Below are 10,532 nucleotides of genomic sequence, written 5' to 3'. Positions count from 1 at the left end.
CTCTCTCTCTCTCTCTCTCTCTCTCTCTCTCTCTCTCTCTCTCTCCCTCTTTCAACTTTATCCTTTTATTTTTCACTCCCAAGCCTACATATATTTTTAAACACATTGTAAACCATTTAGAGGTTGGTTTTGTTTTGTTTTATCTGAATCTATCTTTACTCTATATCTCTCCTTTTATGATCTCATGAGTGTTTAATTTGTTAAGTGGTATGGCTAGGATTAAAGCTATAAATTTGACAACTGGATCCAACCCATTCCTTAGCTTTCTGATAGTCTGTCTTCATGGTGAAGCTGGAGCCATGTTTATTGCTACAACTGTATGGTGTTTCAAGGTCCCTAGAACCACCAAGAAGCATGGTATTGGCTATCCATAAATACCATTTAATTGTTTTGTGGTGGGCCTCTTAAAAGAACTGCAAGGTTTTACAGCTAAACCTGAGTCAGAAAGCCTCTCTTAAATGAGATACATTTTTTTTTTCTAGCAAATGGAGCTCACACAAGAAAATGCTGCCACCAAAATGTCATGCTTAACTCTGTTCTTTTATCTTAAATTACTTTCCAAATTCTCTCAGGTTTTATGTGGACGTAGTTGTCCACGTTTGCACCATTTGTTGGTGAAGGTTACTGTCCGGCTTGGTGCCACAGCCATTCAGTCCCAAAGAAAATACACAGAGGCCTAAATTAATTATAAACTGGTTGGCCTATTAATTATTTTGAGGTGTGTTCCTTCTAGTCATAATTTCTTTAGGGCTGTTATCCTGAAGTGGTGTTGAAGATCACAGAAGGCTTTTGTGGTTGTCAATATTGTTATAATACCTATTAAAATCACCTTGTGGCTTCTATTCCTGAATCTATTATTTTATTGTTTTACATATGTTGATATATATTTATTGTACTTTCTTCACATACTGAAAATGAAACATATTTAAAAATATTGTTTGTCCGTTTTCATATATTTTTAAGACCATTTGAAAATATTTTATTGAGATAATGTGTGTCTAATTTCTCTGGAAAAAAATTGGCTTAAATTTTTCTACTTTTTGTGTGTGTCCCTTTCTGGTTTCAGGTTCAGGATAATGCTACCTTATTTTGGTGTGATTTTTTGTAGAATGCTTTCTCTTTCTGCTTTATTGAATTTTCTAAGACATAGTTATATTAGTTATTCTTTAAAGATCTGGTAGAATTCTTTAATGAATGATTATAATTTTTTCTTTTTTGCTGAGATACTTGGATAATGCTTGAATCTTTTGGCACGTTATTTTTATACTATTATTATCACTTTTTATAACCTTTGAATTTAATGTTAGTGGTTTCTATCTGTCTAAGAATTTACTCCTTATCATAGACTTTCCAGAATCTTTTAAATAAACATTTTGAAAGTATTCACTAACAATTCTCTGGATTTAATCTGTTTCTAATGTAGTGTTTCCTTTTTCACCTATCATCTTGTTAAATTTTTTAGGCATGAAAAATCCTGGGAAGCACTTGTGTATACAAAGCTCTTAAATTTAGAGCTCTTTATTTAGATTTGGTATTTTCCAGGAGGCATTAGTTTAAACTTCTCTATATTAGAATAAGGAGATGTGTCATACCTAATCATACAACTATTGTTCTCTGAACTTTAGTAATGCTTTACATTTAAAACATGTCTTATTTGAAAATTTCCTAATATTGCTAGTAATATGAAATTAGATGGGCATGTAGAGTTTCTAAGATAATTGATTATATTTTGTCAAATACCAGCCTTCTTACCAGGGTAGAAGCATGGGAAATTAAGAAATATAAGTAAAGAATATGAAGACGCATAAAAATAACGAGACAGAAAATTTGGAAAGTAACAGCAGGGCATTCCAGTGACAGAAATCCTGAAATTCTCTAGCTTTTATTTTTTCACAATTTTTGTACTCATCATAGAGGGTGGGGCTGGGGCGTGGTGGTTGGTTAGGGCAGAAGTACATTTGCATATCCTGACCACCTGTCAGAATGGCATGAATTTACTAGAATAAGCTATTTTAATTTCAAAAGAACTGAGCAATCACCTCCTGACTTAGGGCATGCAACAATGATTGTCAAATCTCCAAACTCTCTGACTATCAGACAAGGTTGAAATGGGCCGGTATTTTTTGACTTCCACAATATTTCAAACAAACACTAAAGAAATAAAATATATGAACATTAAAAATCTATAAAGTGTTTTTTAGAGGAAAGTTTTATAGCATAATCTTCAAACCTATTTCAAATATCATGTTTAAGAAATGCCTGCAGTTTAGTCTGGCAAATCAAAATATTCTTCACCAGAGAACAAGTCAAATAAAACAGAACTAAAGTTAACCAGAAAAATAATTGTCATAGAAATCTTATGGTATAAGACTAACAATTTAATCCAGCAAACTTGTTTGCTATTTCTTTTGATATAATATGTCAGTGTGGATCCAATGATACATATCAGCATTCTGAAATATGTCTTTGAGTTTTCTGCAGTTCCTCTTGGGAACAATATTTTACCTATATTTCGTCATAGTTATTTAGGATCCTGTAATGTATTAGGTAATGGCAATATCTATCACCCACTTTTTCTGGTCTTGACTAGTAATTATTCAAACACACACACACACACACAAACACACACACACACACACACACACACACACAGAGATATATATATATATATATATATATATATATATTAGCTCACTTTAAAAAAGCATATGCTTTTAGAATAGTGTTGTGATGTAATGATAAAGATACAGTACAGATGTAGGGGATAATATCTTTACAGAGTATGTTTCCATGACATCTCCAATATCCCAAATACACAAAAATATGAACTGTTTGAATTAGCCTTAAGCAGTAGATGAATGTACTCAGCATTGTGTGCTATAGCTAGTCTCTTTGATTACTTTTGACAAATATTTTTCTTGTCTGTTTTCATACTTAGTATTCCATGTTATAGAAATAAACCATGTTCTTTCTATGTTGGACTCCTTATATATGTACCATGCATTGTTACTTTCCAGTTACTAGCAGATCTGGAAAATAGTTCGATGTTTGCTGATGATCTGGAGTGTCAGAAGCTATTAATGGAAGCTATGAAGTATCATCTCTTGCCTGAGAGAAGATCCATGTTGCAAAGCCCTCGTACAAAACCTAGAAAGTCAACTGTGGGGGCACTTTATGCTGTGGGAGGTATGGATGCTGCTAAAGGTAAAATCAACACATTAATTAATTGGGAAAATACCTCCATTTGAAAAAAGAAGAGAGAGATATTTCTAACAGCCTCCACGTTATAAGGAGACTATTAAATCCTTGTTAAGTAAGTGTATCAGAAGCTGAATTTTCATAAATAGAGTAGTTTGTATGATTATTTTATACCTCATTTTCCTCCTTATCTTATGGATTATCATCTGTTAATTATGACTTACTTAATCCTTAATAGATATTTTACTTTAAGAACACAATATTAGGTTTGACTATTCAGTTTTCTCTGTCAAACCTTTACAGGGAAATTTTATTTATCTATCCAGCTCTATCTATCTTTCTTTCTATCTATCTATCTATCTATCTATCTATCTATCTGTCTGTCTGTCTGTCTGTCTGTCTGTCTGTCTGTCTTTCAGTCTGTCTATTTCCCTCTATTGTCTTTTCTCATCTCCTGTCTGATTTATGTTTGGTAATAGTCTGCTTTCATGATAACTAGCAGAGTATTGTGAGAGCAAAATTGATCAATTTGTGAGAGTAAATATTCATCATCTTATCAGTTCTAATGCAAAAAACCTTTAAACATTGCCATATTATAGATCAGCTTGTCAATATATAAACTCTAATATATATATATATATATATATATATATAACTTAACACATTTGAAAATGAGATTATAGAGGAAATAATTTCCAAAATTCTGGAACTACTTCATATAACTAGCGTTCTTCAGAAAATAACAAATACTATAGGATACCCTAATTAATTTCAGGTTTGACAGTTTCACATTTTATTGCTTTTTGATTGTCTTATTTTTCACATATTGCTTCCATATCCTAGGCTGATTTAAAAGGTGATGGCAATCCTCCTGCATCATTCTCCCAAGTGCTGGTATTACAGACATAAACCACTATCCCTGACTTTATTGCACTGAATAGAATAACATTAACAGCTTCCTGGTACTTAAATTAAAAACTGAATGTATTAAGTGCAAAACATAAATGCAATTATCATTTGTTGAGATATTTTTTCTTTCAGTGCTGGGAATCAGTTCAGTGCTTTACTTATGCTAGGCTTATGCTGTACCTATGCACTATAAATTCTGGTTCTAGTTTGTGATATCTTTAAAAACATAATCTGGAATATGGAAACATTTCTAGGTATTGAGACTATGTTCATTTTATTTATTAATTGTATCATGAGCACATGTGTGTCACAGTGTGCATATGAAGGCAATTTACAGGCAGCAGTTGTCTCCTTGAGATCAAACTCTATTCATCAGGTTTAGCTGCCAGCACCTTGATCCACTGAGCCATTTCTCTGGTACAGTATAGAAATCTCTTGTGTGTGTGTGTGTTTGTTGCATTTGCTCTATCTTATCATTTTCAAGTATTTCTTGTCTATGTTATCCTTAAATGAAGAGGTTTTTTTTTAAACAATGAAATGATTGTAAGTGTATCCAGTTTCATGTCTGATTCTAAAGATCAACGAAATAGCAACTTTTTATAACTGAACTCTCTTACCACAGTTCTGTTTTGAAGGCATGTAAACCTTTCATTTTGAGGGTCTCTATATAGAAACACCATATAAAGCTCTTTGGGAAGTTGACAACTATTAGGAAAATAATAAGAGCTAGTAGTATCAAGTAACTTTTGAAAATACTTCATAACTCTGACCATAATACTTGAAGAGAACTTCTATTATTTCTACTTTGGGCAATTTAAGATTTGATAATCTTGAAATGTTACTGAATAATACTTACTAGAAGTCCTCGTTCCTTTATCTCCATTGTCACAATTCTAGAAGGGAGAGCAGTAAAACCCTCTATACTCTTTCTGGTTTCAGGTTCTTGAACAACCAGTGTGAGCTCCTATGATCAACAATAAAACAGTACAGAATTAGATACAAAATCTAAGTAGTAATCACAAAATGTGGAAAGGGTAGCGTCTGCTTACATAAATCAGTATTATATTGAAAAGCATTTATCATTACAGTGCTATATATGCCTTTTCTTATAGTATATTGTTTCAGTTGCCTTGATGATGCTTTTTGAATCTAATTAATTCCTATTAATGTCTAGGAATATAGTACTCTATTATTTATTTTTGGTTCTAAATCATATAATAAATACAGAACTACAATTAAATACAGACAACACACAAATGTCTGAAACTAATGCTAATGACTAGAAATTATCATAAAAGAACCATCATCAGAAACTGTAGTCAAGATCTGAGTAAAAAATTTAAATTTGAATAGTTGAATTATCAGAGATGGTGATTAAAGAAACTGAGAAAGTCTTTAAAGTTCAAAATTCTAAAGTATTTCTCCAAACTTTTGTGATTGCAATAGAGAAGTTAAATAAAATCTTACCTTGTGTAGTTAGCCTACTACCCTGGATATCGAGATATTTTGAGTTCATTTTTTTCTATGATAGCTAATGTAGCCTTGTGTAATTCCCTAACCTATTACCTTTCCATTGTTATCTATATTTTCTTAATAATTAGTATAGCTTAATTTTGAATTCCAATCTAAATTGGCTATGATAATTTTCACTGAATAAACCAACAATAAAACAAATCAGAAGAATTAAAAGAATGATTTGTGAAAATTGTAATAAATAAAAACAAAACATTCCAGAAATGTGTATTTGAAATCATGTAGGAATTTGTATGTATTTAAGTTTAACTGTATCATCTAAACATTTATAGTGCAGAAAAGATGACCTAAATCAAAATAAATTAGCTATAGAGACAATATAAGCTCCACCTAAGGTTTGCCTTTATATACTCTTAGACCATAGCCTTACAGCTGTCAATAACAACACTGCAAAAGTTAACTTTATTTTCATCGTTACAGGGAACTATTTTTCCTACAAATCCACCAGTAAAGATCATGTGGGAAGTGTTTTGCTTGTCCCTCTGATAAACTATAGGAATGAATACTAATTAAGTCTACTTTAGTTTTTTCATTATACTCATAGCCATTGTGATGAATCAGCCTTCACTGAAAATGCTCAGCAGGAACATTGAGTAAATTACAAAATGCAGTGTTTACAGAAGTAAAAAAATTCATTAAAATATTAGTTTAGAATTTACTATTTCACTGGTGAGAATATACTACTTCACTAAATTGATATTTCAGAAGTTTAACAAAACTTTCATCAATGAAGTAATTCTTTAAAATTCTATAACTTCTGCTGCAATTCTTCACATAAGCACCATGAAAATTTTGGAGAAATAATGCCAAAACCATATGTGAAATGAATTGTAATTCATAATCATTTAGTCCTCTCTCTAATGTTTAATTCAGTTAAAATAATTTTCAACACACATATACATCTATATACATACAACAGAAAATCCTTACATTGTAGAAAATAAGAAGAAAATAATTATTAGCATAATTAAAATTTCAGTTCACTGGCTTTAATAAGCTATAGAAGGAAATATTAATTCATCCCATATTTTATATAAATATGCACTAAAAGAACTAAGATACAAGCTTTTTCATAATATATATAAACCATGTATTGGTACTACCTGTAATTGCCCACAATTTTATTTCATGTATTATTTAATATTATCATTAAATTCATATTTTGATGTCAAAACCAAATACACTACTTTCTGCTCAGGGTTCCAGTTTAATTTAAAAGCAGTGGAACTATCACTCCTTGCCTTATATATCAGTTAGTACTGTTACATGAGCTAGTTAAATTAATTTCAACTCTCTTTCCTGATGGTATGTTGTGAATTAGAACACATAATATTAAATAACCACACTTATTGTTTAACTTGGTTTTTATTATTGCTAATTACATCTTTAACAGGTACTACTACAATTGAGAAGTATGACCTCAGAACCAACAGTTGGCTCCATATTGGCACTATGAGTGGTCGTAGACTTCAGTTTGGAGTTGCAGTTGTTGATAATAAACTTTATGTCGTGGGAGGAAGAGATGGTTTAAAAACTTTGAATACTGTAGAATGTTTTAATCCAGTTACCAAAACCTGGGTTGTGATGCCTCCTATGTCAACACATAGACATGGGCTTGGTAAGATATTTAATGCTATATAATTTCTCAAAAATATGTAGGAAAACTGTTCATACTAGATCAAGGAGCACTTTACAAGGAGATATTCCAAGAATCACAGTGGCTTAAAGGTTCTGAGAAGGTTAAGCAAACTTGAAATGCTCATGGAAATCTTTAATTGTAACATAATATTATATTTTAATTCTATGTCCCTTCTACCAACATTTGAAAGAGTTCCATTTCAGAGAAGATGTTAATTTTCTGAAGGTGTATTTTATGGAGAATATAAAATGCAACAGAACACTTTCCTCAAGCTCAGTTGGGAGTAAAATTTTTGACAATGGTAAAGTATTATAAGCTCTTGTCAGAAAATTATGCTTCTGCACAACAAGCAAATTTGCATTTACTAAGATATTAAGAGATTTTTGGATGCAAATACAGGATAAATATATTTATGATTAGTACTTTTGCTGATCAGAACTCTAAAGCATAATTAAGGCAGAGGTTTCTACACAGTTTATGGATAAGTAATGTTGTGTGGAATATTGGAAAACATTAATTCTCTTGAATATATATCAAGGTACATTGATTTCTCTCTACTATGTTATATGTGCTTAAATATTATGGTATCTGAAAAAAATGAAGTATTTGACTTTTTTTTACAAAGTACGCTTTTATGATTTTAAAAACATATGTGTAAGCAAATGTATCTATATGTGGGCTTACAAACATGCAAATGGTGCCTTGGAGATCAGAAGGAAGTATCAGATCTCTTGAAGCCAGAATTGCAGGCTATTGAGAACTGCCAGACATGAGTGCCATAACTGAACTCATCCAGTTCTTGGCAAGATCAGTACCCACTTTTAACCACTTAGTTATTTCTTTACTTAGCACAATAGACTTTCATATGGTACTATGGTACTACATGTCAGATCCAGGACTGGAATTTTCTCACCATTTGTTTTGTTAAATTGTTTCTGTTAATTCATACACAATGTAGTTATTATCTGTTATATCATTATAATTCTTATGCATGTGCATGTCCTGAAAAGAAATAAATTCAAGCTTTAAAAATGCAAACTAACACATGTTAGAAATCACATATGTGAGAAGAATGTACAAAAAGCAATGAGAATCTGATTATTGGTATCTTATCATGAAATATAGTTGTCAGGGGAAGTTTTCCTACGATAATAATACCATATTTAGCCTCATATGTAATCAAATAATGACTCACATGGGCAGAAAACTATTTCAGAGACAAAATAGTTGTTTGGTGCTTCATAAGGCATAGGTAAATGACCCTTTATACTATGCTATCCTTTAGGTGTAGCCACACTTGAAGGACCAATGTATGCTGTTGGAGGTCACGATGGATGGAGTTATCTAAATACTGTAGAAAGATGGGATCCTGATGGACGTCAATGGAATTATGTGGCTAGCATGTCAACTCCTAGAAGCACCGTTGGAGTTGTTGCATTAAATAACAAGTAAACTTAAATATACAAGCTCTTTGTTACCAGACCATGTTGTGCAGTTTCTTTGTTATGATCATCAGTCAGTAAACATTATATGTTATCAGATCATCCTTATTAGCAATTATAAAAGTCATTTGGTAGAATCTTCCTTTCTTTGTGATGGAAAATAGTTTTCTACGATAAATGCTACATTAAAAAAATTATAGACTCTATTCAAAATTTGGTTCTGGATCCAGAAATATAAGAAATCTTTGGGGGAAATTTTACATCTTAGTCTTATCTTAAAAGAATCAGAAACTGCATTTTACTTAAATCTTTAGGAAAAGTATATACACATGAATTTGAAGAACACTATTTTAGATAACCATTTCCAATTTGCCCTAAATAAGTGACATCTTTTGCATTACAAATTATTCTAAATTTTTAAAAATAATTTGTCTTCCTATGTTTATGAATAAGGTGAGTTACTGTTCACCAATCTCTCCTCTGAGAGTTTAAGGTGCATAAGTAATGAATTCCATCTGGTTTTGCCTTCCTGAAGACTCACATTTTTCTGATTCTGTAAAAACAAGCTCTCTTGATGCTTCCAAACCTTGACTCAGTACTACATAATTATAATGTTTTTCTTTATTTTTATTTTTCTTCTATTATTGAGATTATTAAATAATTACATCGTTTCGTCCTTCCTTTTCCTCACTCCAATCTGTCCCATATACCTTTCATATCTTTCTTGCAAATTTAAGGTCCCTTTTTCATTGTTTTCATGCATATATATGCATATTATTAAATATAATTATAAATTATATTATAATTATATTATAAATTAAATATAACCTGCTTAGTCTGTATAATGCTACTTACATGTGTGTTTTTCAGAGATATGAAACCACTCTAAGTCACATATAGCTTACATGGTAGATAGTTAAGACAATAGGGTAACCAGTGTCAAGATTTATGTGATTTTGTACTAATATGTATGAAATTGGTACCTGAACATCAATGAGCTTAGTAAAAACTCAGCACAGGTGTATTTTAGAACTCAACAGAAAAAGAAATAGTATATAGTTAAAGCAGTAGATAGGTTCCTATCTATAATATTTTCGGGTTTCACATAATTGTAAACTGACTGACTGTTCTAACCAGATGGTATCAAGTGATTCAATTCCATAACCCCTCTATACACCACACCAGATTCAAATCATCAACTTGAATTTATTTCATTTTGCTTTATTGAGTTATATTGCTTTCAATTCAGAGTGAAAGAAAGCTACAAGCATATGGTTTGATGATTGTTTATCATCTTTATTATTACTGTATAATACTTAAATTAAAGCATTATATAGTATAATAATTTACATTCATAAGTTATTAAAAAACATTTTATAGTTACATTTTCTTCATAAGGATAATCTACCTTCTCAATTTTATTATATTTCATTAGTTGCCTTATATAAACATCTTTTAGGAAAAATATTATATTTAATACTAAACAGCTCATACATGACAGAAAGTATGAAGTGAAACAGTTTGACCTCCTGTAACAGCAACTTTGTTGAAACTGATTGTTGGGACTACATATGAAAATAAATCTTCTTGATACCGTCTGAATTTCTGCACATAAATATTTTCCAGATCTTTCAGTGTTAAGTCAATTTTTTTTGACCAATTAAAGAGGGTTGTTTGGAATAGACTAGGCTTTACCAAGGGCCATAGATAAATACTCATTCGCAAATTCAGTCTTTCTGTTGACAACAGCAATGGACTAGAACAAACATTATAAAGTGTGAGAAAATAAAAATGCCTTCATTGTCATCTCT

General features: G+C 31.0%; 1 protein-coding gene across 2 annotated transcripts in view; it reads left to right on the top strand.

Moving 5' to 3' along the window:
* Positions 1–9,023, top strand: part of Klhl4 (kelch like family member 4) — a 78,672-nt gene extending 69,649 nt beyond the window's left edge. Inside the window, exons 6-8 of one of the 2 annotated variants that reach the window (XM_050132690.1) lie at positions 3,018–3,186; positions 7,034–7,258; positions 8,565–9,023. In XM_050132690.1, the coding sequence (XP_049988647.1) occupies positions 3,018–3,186; positions 7,034–7,258; positions 8,565–8,731 (561 nt within the window). In that variant the 3' untranslated portion in view covers positions 8,732–9,023. Of the gene's footprint in view, positions 1–3,017; positions 3,205–7,033; positions 7,259–8,564 lie in introns of both variants that reach the window. The other variant, XM_050132689.1, reaches the window with a different exon arrangement.
* The last annotated feature ends 1,509 nt before the right edge of the window (positions 9,024–10,532 follow it).

Source organism: Alexandromys fortis, unplaced genomic scaffold, assembly GCF_014885135.2.
Source record: "Alexandromys fortis isolate MF-2015 unplaced genomic scaffold, M_Fortis_MF-2015_v1.1 scaffold_405, whole genome shotgun sequence".
NCBI lineage: Eukaryota > Metazoa > Chordata > Mammalia > Rodentia > Cricetidae > Alexandromys > Alexandromys fortis.
The sequence above is the reverse complement of the archived record's forward strand: the minus strand, read 5'-3'. Positions and strand labels throughout refer to the sequence as shown.